General features: G+C 36.7%; 1 protein-coding gene across 11 annotated transcripts in view; it reads left to right on the top strand.

Moving 5' to 3' along the window:
* CPT1A (carnitine palmitoyltransferase 1A) overlaps positions 1 to 19,066 on the top strand; it is a 45,928-nt gene that overhangs the window by 16,256 nt on the left and 10,606 nt on the right. For all 11 annotated transcript variants that reach the window (XM_080405517.1, XM_080405525.1, XM_080405520.1 and 8 more), the window contains 11 exons: positions 2,306 to 2,407; positions 3,126 to 3,263; positions 4,114 to 4,191; positions 5,060 to 5,167; positions 6,103 to 6,190; positions 10,335 to 10,530; positions 11,641 to 11,829; positions 12,838 to 12,943; positions 14,805 to 14,921; positions 15,798 to 15,962; positions 17,230 to 17,364. In XM_080405517.1, coding sequence (XP_080261643.1) covers positions 2,306 to 2,407; positions 3,126 to 3,263; positions 4,114 to 4,191; positions 5,060 to 5,167; positions 6,103 to 6,190; positions 10,335 to 10,530; positions 11,641 to 11,829; positions 12,838 to 12,943; positions 14,805 to 14,921; positions 15,798 to 15,962; positions 17,230 to 17,364 — 1,422 coding nt within the window. The remainder of the gene's footprint in view (positions 1 to 2,305; positions 2,408 to 3,125; positions 3,264 to 4,113; positions 4,192 to 5,059; positions 5,168 to 6,102; positions 6,191 to 10,334; positions 10,531 to 11,640; positions 11,830 to 12,837; positions 12,944 to 14,804; positions 14,922 to 15,797; positions 15,963 to 17,229; positions 17,365 to 19,066) is intronic.

The raw sequence follows: 19,066 nt of genomic DNA on the forward strand, positions 1-19,066 counted from the left end.
TAGCTGTCTGGGTTTTCAGCATGTCCTACCAGATAGATAATTAAAAGCTGTTAATATTGCCTTATCAACCTCAAACAGTATGAACTGTAATGCTACTTACCATGCTTTGTTGTGTATTGTATTTATAAATATTTGTCTATTCTATGTTGCATATGTATTTTGTTGTGCATTATATTTTGTGTATGATATATGTTTTAAAATACAAAACACTAGAAAGGTGTATGCCCAACAGAGTCTCATCCATACTTAATGTGAAGCTCTATTTCAATAACTTGTTCCTTCTTTAGCCAGTCCCAAGAAAAGAGAAGAGCAGTTTCCTTAGTAAAACAGTGTCAACTTTACTTAGCTATCTATATTTTTATTATCCTTTTAATATGTGTAATTTTCTGAAGGGGTTTTCCTTGGATGTTTTTTATGCTGTTGCATGAAAAATACTGTCATGAATATACTGTCTTCTGTTTAAATAGTCACATAGATCAAAAACCTGAGCTCTGATTTCAATCACAGTACAAAGTGATTTTCAGGCTGGTTGGGAGCCTGGTGGCACTTGTAATGAACATACTTCATCTTCTAAAGTTAAATTTTCTGTAACGGGGTTAGGGGAAAAATCCAAGTATTAGTTGCAGTTTTAAAAAGTAAGTTAAAAATAATAATCTGTGAACAGATGCAACGCATGCTAGAATGAGATCACTTGCTGCATCTGCATATGAAATCAGAGATGTAATTAAGTATGCATGTCCATCAGATCACTTTAATGGTCTCAAACTGTTATAAATTCTCTACTACAAGTTTACCTAAGAGATAAATACTGTGAGATGTTTGCTGTCTCTGTCAGTTGAGCAGGTACTCTGAAGATAAGTTCAGCCTTTCCTGGCTTAAGAGTTCTGGAATAAAATTGCCTCCAAGTATGGAATTAGATTTTCTTATAAAAAGCTGAGGGTTTTGTTTTGTTTTGTTTCATTATTTTTTTTTTTTTACTTGCCTGGCTTCAAATTTCGCTTGTCATGAAGCACACCTGAATTTCATTGGGCTGATCACTGTGGTGCATCCATGTACCTCTGACAACTCTGATACAGATCGATTTGCAGGGTGGTCTTTGTTGCTGGTAATACTCTGCAATTCTTAGTAGATTTTTCCTGCCTAAAACAACCTCCTCTAAGCTGTACTGACCAAGGAAATTGTGGGGTGGGGGTAGGGGGAAGAGGAAACTACATTTTAACAAGGAATTTTATCAGTTGCCGGGGGGCAGAGACAGGAGAAGTTCTAGGAATTTATTGTTGAAATTAGATCCTCTGTTATCTTCTGTCTTTAATCTATTGGCCTGCATGCAATCTATGGTATAGTATATTGGACCTGAAGTGAACTTTGATAATAAAGGTTCCACTGGATTGTCGGTATAATATTTGACCTTACTTTCATGCTGAAATAGAGTGATAATGTCAAAATCCTTTCATGTGTAGCCTGGAAGTTGCATGGTCTAGACTTCCAGCCTAGTGCATGTTGCAGCTGAGAAACAGTTGTAGACAGAAATGCTGCTTCTTTTTTCAGTCTCCCATAGAAAACAGGAGATGCTGTAATATCTGAAGCTAAGGTGGGAACTGTCATACCTAGCTTTTTTGTTTCATTGCTGTTTTCTTGTAACACAAGCACGGAGTATAACACTGGCATGCTTGCACAATTTGGTATGTTCAAATCATGCAGACTCATGCTTGAAAAGGCTCTCTGTAACATCAGTAACAGTATTGATGTGGAGCTATAACTCTGGAAAATATTGAACCATGATTCCAAAGCATAGTTACTATTTTTAAAGGTGGCTATAATTATCTGGGATCCTTAGCTGAGTGACGGGCTTGATAATGATTCCTGTTCTGAAACACTGTAGAGATATAGCAGATACAGTAATATTTACTATATAGTAAAAGATCAACTGGTAGACTTACTTTTTTTAATCTTTGCAGAGGGAAATGTATGAAGAAAAAAAGTGCTGAGTAACTGTCTGTATTTTCTGTTGAGATCAAGGTGTGCCATTAATAAACAACATTGCCTAGTTACTAGAAGCTTGTCTGGGAAGTCAAGAACGGCTATGACGGTCTTTCCCTTCCACTGACATGTTGTTTAACCTTTAGGAAGTTAGTTTATGTCAGTGCCTTTTTTATTTGTGAAATGTTGATAAACAATACATTGCTAAAGTTAGTGCAGTATAATTTACCAGTGAAAAGAACTGAGTTACGTTACACTTCATTACTCTGTCGTTTTTCTTTTGTTGAATGTAATAATTTGTGGTGTGTATTTTGTTTTTGCTCAGGCACTTGTAAAACTCTTCTCAGGACGTAAACCCATGTTGTACAGTTTCCAGACATCTTTACCACGATTGCCAGTTCCAGCTGTTAATGACACAGTCAATAGGGTGTGTACATTCATTAATTAGTTTCCTTCAGTAACATTGAATCTGTATTTGGATGCCATTGTGGGTGTGTTTGCTATGTCTTGTAAGTAGTGTTGCATGGTGGCATTAATATGGTTTAATGGGTTAAAACTTCTACATAGAAATTAAAGTAAAGGCTGTGACAAACCAGTGAAACTGGTGACAGTTTGAAAAGTTAGTGGTAATTTGAAGCCATCGTAATTTGGATTGGATGACGTTATGTCTGTTTATGTAGGACTGTATGGCAAAGTATAATTTCCAAGGCTTTTGAAACATGCTGGTTTTGTTATCTTCCACAGCTTGAATATATAAATGTGTGTTTTATGACACAAAACGTTATTGCAAAGTGTGAAGTAGGACAGTAGTCACAGAAACCGAAGATTTGTTTTTTAGAGATGAGAAAAATCTGCCTGCCTGATACTGAAGGAGCAGTGTGTGGAAAAAAGTTCCTTTTGAGTGGAAGATGTATCCTTAGAAAAGTAACCTCTTCCACTTGTGTTTTGCTGACAAATGTCTTGAAAAAAAATCTCATTTTTGTAGTTTGAAGATGGGTGTTTAGAATAGTGTATACTCTTTATTTTAACAGCATAGTTATGAATTGTGTCTGGATAATCTTTGTCTACTCTTCAAATGCCTTGTGTAGGAATGTCAAGAAGCTACATATTAGTTACTACACTGATTTTTTTTCCCTATATTCTAGTATCTGGAATCAGTTCGGCCACTTATGGATGATGAAGAGTTCAGAAGAATGGAGGGTCTTGCCAAAGATTTTGCATTTAACTTGGGACCAAGGCTTCAGTGGTATTTGAAGCTAAAATCCTGGTGGGCCACAAACTATGTGAGTAGATAAATAGGAGGCTCAATCATTCAAATGTCATAACTTAATATGTTCCCTTATGCGGTTTTTGGCTTAACTTTTATTCTTCCTTAAATGTAAAAAGGCAACTGACTAATATTTTTGTAAAGTGCACGGGAGGTCACCTGATTTGCACAGAAATAATTTGTGTGATTTGGTAAACGAACAGTGTGGTGAATGGAACTTGAAAGAATGAATCCTTGTTTTGTTTTCTTATTCTGGAGCAGGTGATTTAGCTTTTGCTGTTGTGATTGCTTGTTAAGCTTGATTACTCAACAATGGGCCTGGCTACCCAGGTAGTTGTAAAGGGTAATGTAAGACAACATTTTTATATAGAACAGCTAAAGCATATAGAAGAGGAATAAAGAATTGTAACAAGAAGTTCGGGTGGTGGTGTTAGTTTCTTGTTGTTGGGTTTTCTTTTTGGTAAAAAAAAAAACTCCAACGTCATAGTGAGAACTGTAATATAATTCTTCCCTGATATATTATCTAACATATAGGTGTACCCGGTAGCCTAAGCTTTCCTGGCAAAGGCTGCAAAACATTCAGGAGATCTGGTATTTTAAGTATTATCATCTGATGATGATGACTTCTTCAGAAGATTATCAGAGCTATAGCTGAATTTAATTTGTCTCATCATTTTTTTTTTATTTTCCTGTTTTTCCTAAAGATTAACACAAGTTAGGTGGGTTTTTTTGGTTGTTTTTAATTAGGGGGGCAAGCTAGCAGTTTCCTTCCTGCTTCTGTATGGAATGTTGTGGAGTCATTAACACAGAAAACAAACTGTGGAAATCATGAGATCTTACTGCATTTGTTTTCCTTCCTGCTACAGGTTAGTGATTGGTGGGAAGAATATATCTACCTTAGAGGACGTGGACCAATTATGGTTAATAGTAACTATTTTGCAATGGTAGGTAAATACTATAAACTCCTTGTGTGTCAAAAAAGCACTGTACATTTTTTGCCAGGTATCTTCATGATACCTTTCTTTTTAGAAATCCATTGCTACAGAGTACGTGACCTTTGTTTTTCTTTCTTCTAGTATAACCTGCGGCCAATATCTTCAAGTATGGTGCTACCCTAATAATAAAGTTAGCACATCTGCCACTGAGGCACACTCATGCAGTAATGACTTTGCTTGTTGCAATAAACACAAAACTATCTTTCAAAAGCTCTATGTAAAAGTTAATTATATCCTTCTGTTCAGAAATCCATTGCCACTGTGACCTTTGTTTTTCTTCTAGTATAACCTGTAGCCAATGTCTTCAAGTACAGTGCTATCTTAATAATAAACTTGGCACATCTGCCACTGAGGACACTCATGCAGTAATGACTTACAGTTTTGTTTTTACTGCAACAAACAATCTTTCAGAAGCTCTATGTAAAACTTCTTGGGTAACAAAATTCAACAAGGTGTGTGCTCCTATTCGCAAATGTCGGTATGGGAAATGGAATTGTAAAAGACCCTAAAATTAAATGCAAAAAGAGGAAATGCAGTAGTCTTGGATTCAAGTTTTAAGTAGCATTGTCTTTTCTACTGGGCTGATTAACAGCTATCATGTATGTTTTAAGACTGATGCTTTTTAAGGAGGTTGTTACTGCTAAAGAAATTAAGTTTCAAGACACCAACTCACTGCACTAGTGCACTTTGTATGTTTTAATGCATTTTCTATCCTGACCAGAATAAACTTGAAGAATATGGATGAGAAGTTACTGTCAGTATTCTTTTAAAATGTAGTCTGGTAATCATTAACTTATGATTCTTACGTACTTTATAGGACTTCCTTTATTTATCTCCCACAACCCTGCAAGCAGCTAGAGCTGGTAATGTTATCCATGCCATCCTTCTCTATCGGAAAAAACTGGACAGGCAAGAAATCAAGCCAGTATGTATATCAGTTTAAATGGCTTTTGATCTTTTTCCAGTCTGTAAGAAGCTGATAAGTTTTCAGAAGGGGAGAGCAGAGGAATGTGTTATTGTCAGAACTACATGTAAGATGTAACTAAATTTGTGGTCCCAAACATCTTGGTTATCTCATGCCAACTAATTGCAGTATTTGAAATGAACGTGTGTATTTGGCCAAAAGACAAATAGAGGCTTGTACTTGCATATGTTTAAGTATTCTGTATAGCAGATGCTATTGGTATATGCGAAGCATGTAATGGTACCTTTGAGCCACTGAAGTCTGAAAAATCTGTGGCATCGTGTAGTGTGAGTACAGGGGTAGGTGGGACAGTGGCAGCCTCTGTATAGATGATAAAGTTTTGTGTTGCACTAATTTCTAGGTAGCGAAGACAGGCAATGTGAATACCATTCAGAGTTTGTTCTGTCCAGTGACTGACTGTTGTAGCAAACAAATATTGAAATAATTAAGCAGTTTTGTCAAAAGTCATGGCAGGGATGTGGTTAGTTGTATGTAACTGCACATCTGAGGAATGTGAACTTTTGTTCCTACACAGCCAGAAATAGCTTTAGAAGAAGAAATTAAGGGGTAGTGCATACTGCATGTTTAAGTTTTGTATCTAGACTGGGCATTGAGAGCTCTATGGATTTCAGACGCTAGCTAGCTTCAGTGATCCCTTCTGAAGGGTGGGCTTTTGGTAGGAGAGGAAAAAAATACAGCTACTGCAATGTCAGTGGAATCTTCCACATGTAGTTCAAGGAAAGACAATGGGCAGGGCAGGGGTGGAACCTGAGCTGAGGTATTATAAATATTACTGTTCTACAGCCTGTCTTTAACCAGATAATCTTTTTTTCTTTCCTTTTTAATTTGCTAATTGTATATGCAAAACTAAATTTTAATGAACATTTGTGACACAGATTCTTCTGATGGGATCTACTGTTCCACTCTGCTCAGCTCAGTGGGAACGGATGTTTAATACCTCGCGTATCCCAGGAGTGGAATCAGGTAAGCAGGGCCAGCCAAGGAGAATAAACGTTTTGGTGGGATTCAGGTTTTTGGGTATTTTCTGCTAAAATCCTGTTTTTCCAGGTAAGGATTTGACAGACACAATGACACACCAATACTGTGTTCTAGTACTCGGGAAGTAATTAATTGCTATAGAATGCATAGATGTTTTTCGTTTTAGGGTGATTTTTAGACTTCTGCAGTGTTTTTTCTGCCTTCCTTAAATTTAAGAACTACTTTCAAGAACCTGTTGTCTGCCCTGTGCTTTTAATGTACAAATAACCTTTACCTTTCTCCATTCTACTCTTTCAGGATCCTTTGATATCCTTGATTTTATCTTTGTAGATCTTGTGTTCTCTTATCTCAACCGTTTTAAAATCTTTTGCTGGCTTGGCTTTCCCTTTTTCCTTTCAGCTTATGACTCCTAACATCCCAATGTGTTCTTCTCAGTATGAACATACACTTAACACTAGCTGTTCACCTGGTTCAGAGGCAGGTACTGTCTTAGTTCTCTCAAGGTTTTCATAGCTACTGTTACCTTGACCTTTTGTATGCACTGTAAGACAGCAGCTAAGTGAAATCACCTGTCATAAGGACTGTGTCCAAAACTTTCTCTGTAACTGGGTTTGGTTAGTTTCTGCCCTGCCCTAACTCCCAGCAATGGTCTCGTTATCCTGAGCTATGTTTCCACATCTTAATGTTGAATGGAAGGGTGTACCTGGTGACATATAGCAGGGTCATTTCCACCTGAGTGTTCTTGCAGCTTCTGCTTGTTGTTGGAGACTAAGGATATGTTTACATGATCATAAGCAATCACATTAGCTCAGTCAAAAATTGTATCTATAAGTGATAGTTCATATATACTTTCTCACTGTAGGTGTACATACGCTCTCATTGCATGCATTCATTAACGCTGTCTACAGACATAAAAGCATTTCACTTTATCAGAGACTTGCAACTGACTGAACTGTTGTTGTATCTCAACATAAAAATATCATATTTTTTTGATGGTCAATACGTTATCCAAGATCTTGAAGCTGATTTTTCTCTATATGGTATTGATTTTCTTAAAGTAATGTATCCCTATGTTCGTCATGTGTTTCTCCCCAAGGTAGCCTCCAAAGATCTCCATTAGTGTAGCCTAAATTTTTCCAGGCTCAAGCTGGTTTTTATGATCTTTAAAATTAAGTGGCTTCTTAGCTTGTTCCCCCCCCACACACACACACTTTAAAAGGAGGCAGAGCGCATCTAGAAATACTAACATTTGTAGTCAACAGGTGTAAGAAAATGTTGCTATCCATTTTCTCATTCTTTGAGAAGTAATAATTTCCCAGCAAATGTGAGTGGAGGCATCTGTTGTTGTGTTATCTACAAAAGCTTAAGCTGTATCTAAGCATCTTTGATCTGGTTATATGCTGAAGAGCCTTTTAGAACTGAGTTCAAATGTGTATCCCACACTGCATTGTTAACACCAGAATGAAATACAGGATTTGGCAGAGTTATCCTACCAGTCATGATTGGTGCAGAGGACAATCACTAGGAATTCAGAATGCAAGGGGTTATTGCTTAGTCACTTCCATTGGGAATGTATGTATAGGCTGTCACTTGAAGATAGGATTTTTTTTTTTTTAACTTTCTTTGATATCCGTAACTCACTCTTACGTTTCAAGCTGGCTTTGAGCATGTTAGTCCCACTCAACTACAGAATAAAAACCTAAGGGTTTCTAAATAGGTGACAGTAAGTGCCTGCTCTTCCCTGATGGAGGTTTGACGCTTGCTTTATTGTATGAAGTTGGATAAGTGGGGGAACCGGCATTGGCTAGTGGATAAAGCAGTAGGTGCTTGGGTCAGATAAGGATTTTACTCGCACTTCCGCTGCTGGCCTTTAGTAAATTATTGAGAAATTATTTCCCAGCTATGCCTCAGCTTCCTTTATCTGCAAAATGGAGAAAAACATATCCCTGATGTGATTACTTCCTGAGCATGAACAAGTACCTCAAGTAAACTAGCAAGTTTTAAAATCTCTATTAATAGACAACTGTAGTGTATGAGCTATTGCTATTTAGAATAATTCAAGTACTGAGAGTGCAACCCCTGCCCCTTCCCTGTCCTCAATAAAGTAAAAGGTGTGAACTGTTTGCATTTAGCTTTTAATTTGGTGTTCCCTTAGTGTAAAATGAGTTTTTCGCAGAAGTGTGGAAGTGGCCCATTCTAACTATAACACCTGATTAAAATATATCCTGTATATCTTATTAGTTCTCCTCAGTTTCTCCTACTTAAAGTTTTTCAAATTACAGTCAGCATCATAACACTACCTTATTTTCCTCCTAAACACTTCACTTTTCCTATTTTACTTTTTATGTTTTTCATTGTTTGTATTTTTCTAAAGGAAAAACACCTTTTGATATTTCTTATGTAGATAAGTGAGTTATAAAGATATTTTTCCCAGGTTCTCATGAGTAGCTTGATTTCTTGCAGCCTGATTTCAATTATTTTATTTATGTTACAATTCCTACAGGAGCAGCATATTTAAAAAAAAAAAAAAAAAAAGAAAATTCTTTGGCCTATCTTCATACTAATTGCTAGTAAAATCTTAACAGATACAGTGTCCTTTCACTTGAGCAGTTGTTTAATCTTTGGGTCTTTTAACAAAACATACTATGAAGTGAATCACTTCTTTTAAGCAGGGAAGAGCCTTTATGTCTTTCCATTCTCATTTGTTTTTTAATAGGAAATCCATGCAGCATGTTACATGCATCTTCAGTTGTACATAAATGGCTTCTTGGAGTGGCAAGAAACTGAAGGATTTTTTTGTATTAAAAAAAAATCTGTACTCCAGGTGCATAAATCTGTGTTTAGGCCCATAAGTAAGGTGACTGAAAGGTAATTGCCAGGGCTCAGCAACTGACTGTTGTCACATCAGTTGTTGATGTAGATGACTAATGATCTCGCTTTTGCTTTTTACACTGAAGAGGGGTTGTCTTTTGTACACACACATCATGTACATGAGACAAATACTTGGGGTGTCCTGACTCAGGTCAGGATTATAGAAAAAAAGTTACCTCACTAGCTGATTACTTTGTTGCGCCTTTTCCACCTCTCTGGGGTTTCTTCTTAATTCACAAACCACTGTATTAATGAACTTGACAGTTGGAGTGATGCTTCTGCCAATCCTAGCACTTTCCCCACAGGCATCCTATCTCTGGCAGACATGCAAAGTGGATGGCCCAGAGGCACCATTAGCATAAAACTGTTCCTGATCAGTAGATGGAGCATACCTACCAAAACTTTATGGGTAGCTGAGAGCACCCAAAGTATAGAACTCTTCCCTGGTAAAATGTTCCTCAGATCTTTCAGACTCATGACTTTTAGGCTCAGCCCTCATTTTTGACATCTTTCTTACCATCTCTGTAATGGGCCTTTTCAAATTAATAGGAATATAACAGTTCTTTGGGGTAGTGAAGGAATTCAATTAACAGTTTTCATCAGTTGAGGGGTTTTCCTGGCTGCTGTAGAGACTTTCATCTGCAGTTTGATACAATGCCCTCGTGACTTAAGTTCAGACTTACCCCAATTAAGCCATTAAATAATGAAGTGAGGAAAAATTTGTGGGTTAGGTTTCTGCTTCGCTGACTTCCACAACACTACTTTTTGGCCATAGATGGAGTATTCACTGTGCATCTACCAGGATAAATGTGAACAAAAGCTTATGGTACTAAATTTGGTCTTTCTTAAGGCTCCCTGCAGATTGTACCGTGAGTGGTCTCGCACTTGAATGCGGATGATTTAGAAGTACCCTTCCTCAGATTCATCTAGTGTGTTCTTTTGATGACTGCTCAGTCAGACTACACGACTAGCGCTCACTTTTCAGATGCAGAAATAGATTCAGTTGCTTAATATTGGCTTCCAGTGTGGAAACTGGTAGTGCTGAACATGCAAATGACTATCAAATCTGGATATTTTGACTGTTTCATGCAGAAATCCGTGCTGAAATAACATGGGTGAGCGTTTTATTCCACACTGTTTATTGCTTTGTTAAAATAGATAAGCTGTGGCTAACTCGTAGTGCATGCAGTAGGCATTTGATGTTATTTAGTGTTTTGAGACTTCAGCTTTGTTTTCATATAAGTGATTGCAATTCTAGATGTTCTCCAGCATGTGAAAGACAGCAAACACATTGTTGTGTATCATAAGGGACGTTACTTCAAAGTGTGGCTGTACCACGATGGTAGACTGTTGAAACCCCGAGAAATTGAACAGCAGATGCAAAGAATTCTTAATGATGATTCAGAGCCTCAGGCTGGCGAAGAGAAACTAGCAGCTCTTACTGCAGGAGATAGGTATGTTGGTTATTATTTTTTGTTAATTCATTTTAACGTTTAGAAATATTTGTGTAACATAATTTGAATACTGGCTTTGGAATTTTAAAATGGTCTGTGGTCTGTTGCTTTCAGCTTGATCACTGATGTTCTATGTTAGTATCATGTATCAGCTTTTCAGTTGTTTCTAACTAGGCGGAGTTAAAAGTAATTTTGCAGTGGCAACCCTTTATACAGGTTACCCGTACCTAGCTGGAGAAGTTTGTTTTATTTGTGGTTTACCATAAGAGTGGGAATTGAAAGCTTTACAGATTTAAACATTGAACAATTTGAGTTTTATATCTACTCTGGGGTTTGCTGTAATTTTAAAGAATGTCTTAACAATTTAGGTTGAGAAAGTGAATTCAGTAAGTGTTACTCCATATTCATGATGTGCACCTACAAAATGAAGCAGTGTGTACTCAGTTATAGGTGCAAAATAATTCAATTAAATTGTGACAAACTTAGTTCAATCTGTCTAGTTGTTTCTGGGTAAGGGAGAGAAAGAGCTGTGGATTTTAATATACTTTCATATTAGCAGTCCATCCTTTTTCTCAATTTCTTCTTTAAAACAAACTTTTTAAATTGGGAAAACCACATAAATGTCTAAATACTTGTGGCACAATCATACAGAAATTACAATGTCTAGGACTTCTTTATCTTCAGATCTGTTTCAGACCTTTACCATGGAACTTTTTATTGACAACTGTCCAGACTCTTAGATTTAGGTGTTACAATAATGGACATAGAGATCTGTTGATTGTTTTCATTATTATTACTATATTCTTTTTCCATATAATAGATATTTTCTTTTGTTCAGTTATAAACACAGATGATCTATGCTGTAAGTATTTCATGCTGCAGAAATGTTGGATTTCTGAGGCTTAAGCTTCACACGTGATGATATGTTAAATTGGTTCCTAGGGTTACATTGTATGTGTTTTCAGAACTTTTCACTGCAGATATAGTTTAAATGCAGTGAAAGTAGTTGCTTCAAATTCGATAAAAGGAGGAATGTTTCAGTGATCTTTAAGGGTGATAAAACATTGACAAAATCACATAATCTGGCTGTAACCCAAATTCTTTTTGCAGAGTGCCATGGGCTAAAGCTCGACAGGCTTATTTTAGCCGTGGAAAGAACAAGCAGTCCTTAGATGCTGTTGAGAAAGCAGCATTTTTTGTGACATTGGATGACATTGAGCAAGGGTACAGGAAAGATGATCCGGTCAAGTCACTGGATGCATATGCAAAATCCTTAATACATGGCAGATGTTATGACAGGTACAGTATTGATTCTGTGGAAAACACCTTTTCTTTTTTAGTTACACTAATACATATGAATGAGTGATTTAAGCTGATGAATTTCATGGAATCACAGAATGGTTTGGGTTGGAAGGGACCTTCGAAGATAATCTAGTCCACCCACCTTGCCACAGGCAGGACATCTTTCAACTACATCAGATTGCTCAAAGTCCTTTCCAACCTGACTTTGCACGCTCCCAATGATGGGGCACCCACAGCTTCTCTGGCAAACCTGTCCCACTGCCTCACTACCCTCATAGTAAAAATTATTTCTCCCTTGTGGTGAATCTAAAACTACCTTTTTTCTGTTTATAACCATTGCCCTATCAGTATGGGCTGTAGTAAAAAGTCTTTTTCAGGTTTTCTAAACCTTCTTTATGTATTGAAAGGCTGCAAACTCTTCTCTTCTCCAGACTGAACAACCCTAACTCTCAGCCTTTCCTCATGGGAGAGGCATTCCAGCCCTCTATTTTCGTGGTACTTCCTTGGACTCACTCTAACGGGTCCACATCCATCTTGTACCGGGGACCTCAGGGCTGGATGCGGTACTCCAGGTGGGGTCTCATAAGAGCAAAGTAGAGGGTGAGAACAACCTCTCTTCAACCTGCCAGCCACGCTGCTGCTCATGCAGCCAAGGATATGATTGGATTTCTGGGCTGCAAGCACACGTTGCCAGCTCGTATCCAGTTTTTTATCAACCAGTGCTCCCAAGTCTTTCTCAGCAGGGCTGCTCAATCTGTTCGTCCCCCAGTCTGTTGGTACTGGGGATTGCCCTGACTCAGGTGCAGGACCTTGCATGCTTGGCCTTGTTGAATTTCATGAGGTTCAAATTTATGTCTTTTTATTTAAATATACTATTATTTAAAAAAAAATAAATAAAAAGACACCGAGAACTAGTACTGGAATTTTTGAGAGAGATGAAGTTACAATTATAAAAATGCTTTTGAAATGTACAAAATCATAAGGAGATCTTAATTTCTTTTGTAGGTGGTTTGACAAAACATTCACTCTGATAGTATTCAAAAATGGCAGAATAGGTCTGAATGCAGAACATTCTTGGGCAGATGCTCCTATTGTTGGACACCTGTGGGAGGTAGGTGTTTAGTGCAAAAAGTTAATGCAGAAGATAATGTGATACGGTCCATGCAACAGTCCTGAAGTTCAGCAGCTACTTTCAATCTCTTGCATTCATGTTTCTGATGAGTGATTATGGGCCTGTTCCCACAGCGACTGTAGAATTAAAAAAAACACCCAAACCCAACCAACCAAACAGCAAACACTTTCTTAAAAGTTGCTGTCCTTTAAATTTAATGTCTTTGTTGCATTTTAATGAGCATGGATGACTTCAGAGAAAAATGATACAGCTCCCATCTACCTTGTTCATAATATTCTAAATCAATAGGTTGACTCTTTTATTTTGCATATATATGTATATATGCCTCTGAAGCACTTAAGCTTTCTTGTGCTATAAGAGTCACACTTAATTTCAAAATTTAAAGAAATGGTACGGTTTGCCTTTTCCTTTAAGCTATTGTTTGGTGAGATGCAGATTGAAACGCTGTTTCAATTATCTCTTGTATTTATTTGAAATGAATGGAATAAATGCACTTTTTGTCAGGTCTGTTCATCATAAGCTTAATTTATTACTTGGAATCGTACTTGATTTTTTTTCTTCTTTTTAAAGCGTAAAGCCATGAACAGTTACATAACTTAATAACTCAAAACTATTTCATAAACATTAGCTAATTCTGATTTCATTATATATTTGTGCAAATGCGTCTCAGGTCTGACTGGTGCCCCAAGTAACTTTCTTATTTTATTGTACGAAAGTTTCCATGTGTGTAAGAACAAAAAATACTTATTGCATTCTCTAACCAGGGAAGAAAGAAAGCCAAGTTGATTTGAGGTTGGCTTGACAGTGCAGCTTGGACTAGCTCAATGGCAAAGTTACTTTGTTTTCTTTTATTGAATGATATTATATGCTTTAGTTCATATCTCTGTGTTTACTATTAGTTGGTTCATTTTTCTGCTAAGAATTAAGATGACTAAAATAAACTAAGCAGGATTTAATTTCTTTAAAAATGACCTGTTGTTGTTAGCTCTTTATATAGACTGTCTATTTTTAGAATAAAATGGATTAAACTTTATTTCATAAATGGCATGTTCTGACTACTAAGTGAGAAAATTAAATGAAGAGATTAGAAATATATATGTAGAATATGCAAAAGATTTTTTTGTCAATTTTTTTCTTTCCATATTGAGCAGATTCCAATCTGTTGATAATTCTGGGTTGGTTTTTGTTTGGGTGTTTTGTTTGTTTTGGGTTGGTTTTGGTTTTTTTTTCTTTACACTGAGGAGGATGTTTGAAATCTTGTAAGACAGAGCCTTTTTTTTGTCTGTGGTTCATGCTCAGTTGTTCATCTTGAAAACAGTCTACTTCCCCACCCAAGAGCTCTAGTGCACGTATAAAATAAATGGCAATTTTGAGTGGGATACGAATCTTTAAAATTATTACATTCATGCAGGGATGTGCAGTTACTCTGAAATAAACTGTTTCTTGATGAGCAAGTTTTGACAAATAACAAACTCGAAGAAATTCTCTAGAACCTAAATTGAACAAAGGTTGTGAAATCTAAGGCTGAGTGGGTTTTACTATTAGTAAGTTTGAGGTGGGTTTTTAATTGAAACGTTTTGATTAATTCAGTAGCACCTAACAAAACATGGTGCATTTTGAGTGTAATTGAGTAGATGTTTGTGCATATCTGGTATTCTTCCCACTCAGAACACAAGTAAAACAGAGGGCTTCGCTGGCAGGCCCTTTCAGTATTTAGAAATGGATTGTATATTTATTTCACTGTGTACTGAAAATGGCTTATATTGGTTTCACAATGAAACCCTAATTCCACAGCAATATGTAATGTGTTGCAATTCTGAAGAAGTGTCATTTTTTGCAGAATGTCATGGCAACTGAGTACCTTGAACTGGGCTATTTGGAAGATGGGCATTGCAAAGGAGATATCAATCAAAATATTCCTATTCCTACCAAACTACAGTGGGAAATTCCAGCAGAAGTAAGTACAGAACAGCTAGTGATTTGAGTAAGATGCTCCTCTTCCTCAGTGTCAAATCATTTAAGTAATTATTGATAACCCTATAAATCCGCTTAAAATTTCTTTGAGTCCTGTAAGATGTGTATTTCATGTGTGGACATTACTCAGTTTACTTAAAAAGATATCAGGGTTTTCTAACATCATTCTTAAAAAATTCTGGCCAGGAAATGCCAAGTTTTTATTAGAAACTTTCTTGGTTGGCAACCAAGAAAATAAGCGGCCACTTATTTTAATTATCAACTATATTAAAATAAGTGACCACCTAATTTAAATAGTAACTGTATTCAAATAAAGTTTATGTTGCTGGGGTTTCATTACTGTTGTCACAAGTGCCTTTGTGTAACACTTCCTGGAGACTGGCTGTCTTTTTTGTGTTCAAAATTCTGCATACATGTCTAATAAGATTTGATAGTTTTGCCTGAGTTCAAGAGAAACTGCCACCGCCTATTTAGATTTTAATTTTGAATAAAAAGGTGATGGTTGGTGATATGTTTAATTAAACATGTATGACAGATTGGAAGCCACATAACTATTGCCATTCTTTCTCTGTGGATTATTCTGGTATGTTCAAGTGATCTGAATGGTCTTAATGCTGATGGGTTTTTTTAAATATAATTTTTGGACTCCAGATGTGTATTGGCTTAAAACTTTAACTTTTTGGCAAACATAGCTTCTCTTTCTCCAAAGGGAGTTTGTTTAGATAATGATGTTTCTGGCATGCATAAAGACAACATTTCTTATTTATCAATTAAAAATACTTGCACTTTTTCAACAGTTCTCGAATGCCATCGAATGTATGTATAGGCATATATGCATTTATTTATTTATTTATTTTAGTGTCAAGAAGTGATTGAGAGGTCTCTGAGCACTGCCGTAGCTCTAGCAGATGATGTGGACTTCTACTCATTTTTCTTTGATGCTTTTGGGAAGGGATTGATAAAGAAAGCAAAAACCAGCCCTGATGCCTTTGTGCAGCTCGCCCTGCAGCTTGCTCACTATCGGGTAAGAAGAACAGACTGTTTCTGGCTTATAGAATCTCATTGAATTTGGTATAGCATGTTTGTAATTAAAACGTGACTGTGTAAACTACTTTACAGTGATCTTTGACTGCTTGTGCAAAGTTACTAAAGACATTCAATGGAAATTACTAGCTAGAAATTAATTGTCCAAAGCTTGGTGTATTGACACCCGTGTAACTTTTTTTTCTCTTCTGCTTAGTTGGTCTATGCCTGGGCATTTTGGACTTGAAATAAGTAGCCATGAAACTTCTAGTAGCCAATGTTACACTCTAAATGATGTTACACTTTTAGTTTGGGGTCTTAATTCAGTGGTCATGAACACTCCCAAACAGGATTAACTGAAAGGCCTACCTGTGTTTTCTTCTATTAGTTCACCTTTTCTATAATGTGCTTTCAGAAAACACCCGTGTAGCAACATGCATGTTTTTCATTTTGGCTTCTAGCTGTCACTGTTGAAATAGCGTTCGTTTTTTTTTTTTGTTTTTTTTTTTTTTTTTTTTAAAAAAGTGATTCCAAATGTTTTTTCGAAGCATCCAGATTTCCTTGCTGTTTTCAGCACCTACAGTCTTTCTTACCTTTGTTTAGGCTAGCTACATGGCAAATACTCTGGTTACTTACCTAGCTCCTCTATTTTGAACACCCATCTTCAATCTAAAACTGAACAGACTTTCACGATCTGTTCTGATGTGTATTTTAGACAGGTAGAGCTGTGAAGGTGTTAGATAAACTTTTATCATTTGGCAACCTTTAATCTGTAGATTGTGCACATCTACAGGAAATACAGAAGCCATGCTTTCTGGATTTTGCAGACTATTTTCAGTTCTCACACTCTTGAAAATCCCCACGCTGGCATGCACCTCCATGCTATTAAACTTTTAATTAAAAATACTTTCAAGGATATTAGTTTTCTCTATTGCTTACCACAGCTGTGTTAATTAGGAAGCCACTGAAATAGTTTTCTGATAGTCTTTGAATCAGCTTCTGTTTATAAGCTGAAGGCGACCGAATATAAAATGCAGAGGGAAGTGCTTGTGAGTCTGGTTGTTCTATTAGCATTTGTCAAATCCAGCCTCTCATCTTGTTTGACTTTTTTCTTTAGGTAAGACTGCTAATGGTGGGCTACTAAAGACTTAATGCTGAGTTTAATTTGTGGAGTGATTCATATCCTGTGTGCTTACCTTGAACTGTTGATTAAGAAAGTGGGACTAAGTCTGTCTAAACCTTTAAATTCTTATTTTTCCCTTTTCAAGGACATGGGAAAGTTTTCTTTAACATATGAAGCCTCTATGACACGCTTGTTCAGAGAAGGCAGGACCGAAACTGTTCGTTCGTGTACTGTTGAATCATGTAATTTTGTTCGAACCATGGAAGACCCAACCGAAAGTGTAAGTTCATGTTGTTGTTGCCTTATACAATCCATAAGGCATGTGAGTTATCACTAGATATCTGTAAAAGTTCCCAAATTATTTTTTAAACACTTAGAGTGATGCCTTTTGTTTTTTAGGAATGAGGTGCAGCATAAGGTAATTGTCCACATTTTCTGTCAATGTGGTAGAAATCCAAGGCTATACCAAAAGAGAATGGCAGTAACTTAGCCAAATATGCCATTTCTTACAGTTCCTAAGCTTCAGAAAACTGAGATGACTTGTGAAATTTTTGTAACTTCTAGAACTCAAGCATAGATTTGTAAATCAAATAAGGTCATACTAGTTAGGCTTTCCTTCCTGATAGGGAAGCAAGTGTTATTCTGAGGAAATAAGTAGTTGCTCTTCTATGTTGACTTCGGTGGGCTTTTTAATCTTTCTTGTAATGTTCTGATTAGTAAACAAAGGAAGCATGGCTTAGGGGAAAACTTCTTGGATTGGAAATCTTGGACAATTACTGGTCAAAATGTTTGCTGTCAAAATGGAAGGGTGGAGGACAGTTGTCGTGAGGGCTCTTTGTTCTTTAATTCACCGCTAGCCACAGTTTTCACAGATACAGTTGATGAAATAAATAATTACATTTACAGGTTTCACTGGAAAAGCAGATTTTTTCTTAAATATGAATGTACTAAAGGTTTTGCATCCAGGCCTGAGTAACAGCTGCACAGGTAGAAGTTCTCATGAAAAAGATGGACTGTAACAATGAGTAACTGAACACTGACATTCAGTGCCATACCACTGGGAAAATTGGAGCACTCGCTTTAGTTTTGCCCTTTAATTTTTAGTAGTCTTTTGTTACTGCACTTCTTTTCTAGTGCAGCATTAGCTAGGGTGATGTGTGCAGTTTTGGATACCACATTTGAGGTATGGATGGACTGGAAAGAGTTTAAAGAAGAGCAAGAAGGATGGTTATAAACCTTTTAAGAGGATCTGTGAGGAGAGTTTGAACTTAATTATTCTTGCCTAGTCTAAAGAAGAAAGAACACTGGAAGAGGTTGGGAGTCAGGTTGTGCTCAAGAGGATAAAAAGGCTGGTGCAGAGATGATGGGAACAATCTGTTCTCTGTCCCAAGAAGTAATAGACTTAAATTTCAGAAAGAAACACATTAGGGAAACATTTTCTGCTGGTAAGTAGAATAGGTAAGGAAGGAAATAGTGAGAAGCCTGAAACAGCTTACTTGGGAGCTTATTTTTTCGTTTGGAAAAGCTTTAAAAGTTACATAATGGGTCATTCAGAAAAGTTTTAGTTGATCACATCTTAGGGCAAAGAGGTCTAAGCACATGAACAGTTGAGGTTTGTTCTTTAGAAAGAAAGAACCCCATGATTCTATGATTAAATGTTACTTCAAGAAAACAGGTGCACAGAGAAAGAGAGATACTTTTTTCTCCCTCCTCTTTCTGGAAGTTCTGTGTATGTAAAATCCCCTTGGATTTCTCAGTGTGCTCTGCTGGCAGCTGTGATCAGACCAGTGCAAGTCTGAAAATCCAGCTGTGTTGACACGTGATACATAATGTGCCACAGCTTACTATACAACTATACAACTACCCCGTGTATAGAAAGTAATTTTGGCATAGCACCTATTTCTGACGTTAGAACTATTACATCTCTGCAGTTAACATTAACGTATATATTGAAGGAATAAGAAGCCTCATACATGACAAGA

The sequence above is a fragment of the Falco punctatus genome (assembly GCF_963210335.1).
Source record: "Falco punctatus genome assembly, chromosome: 10".
Classification (NCBI taxonomy): Eukaryota; Metazoa; Chordata; class Aves; order Falconiformes; family Falconidae; genus Falco; species Falco punctatus.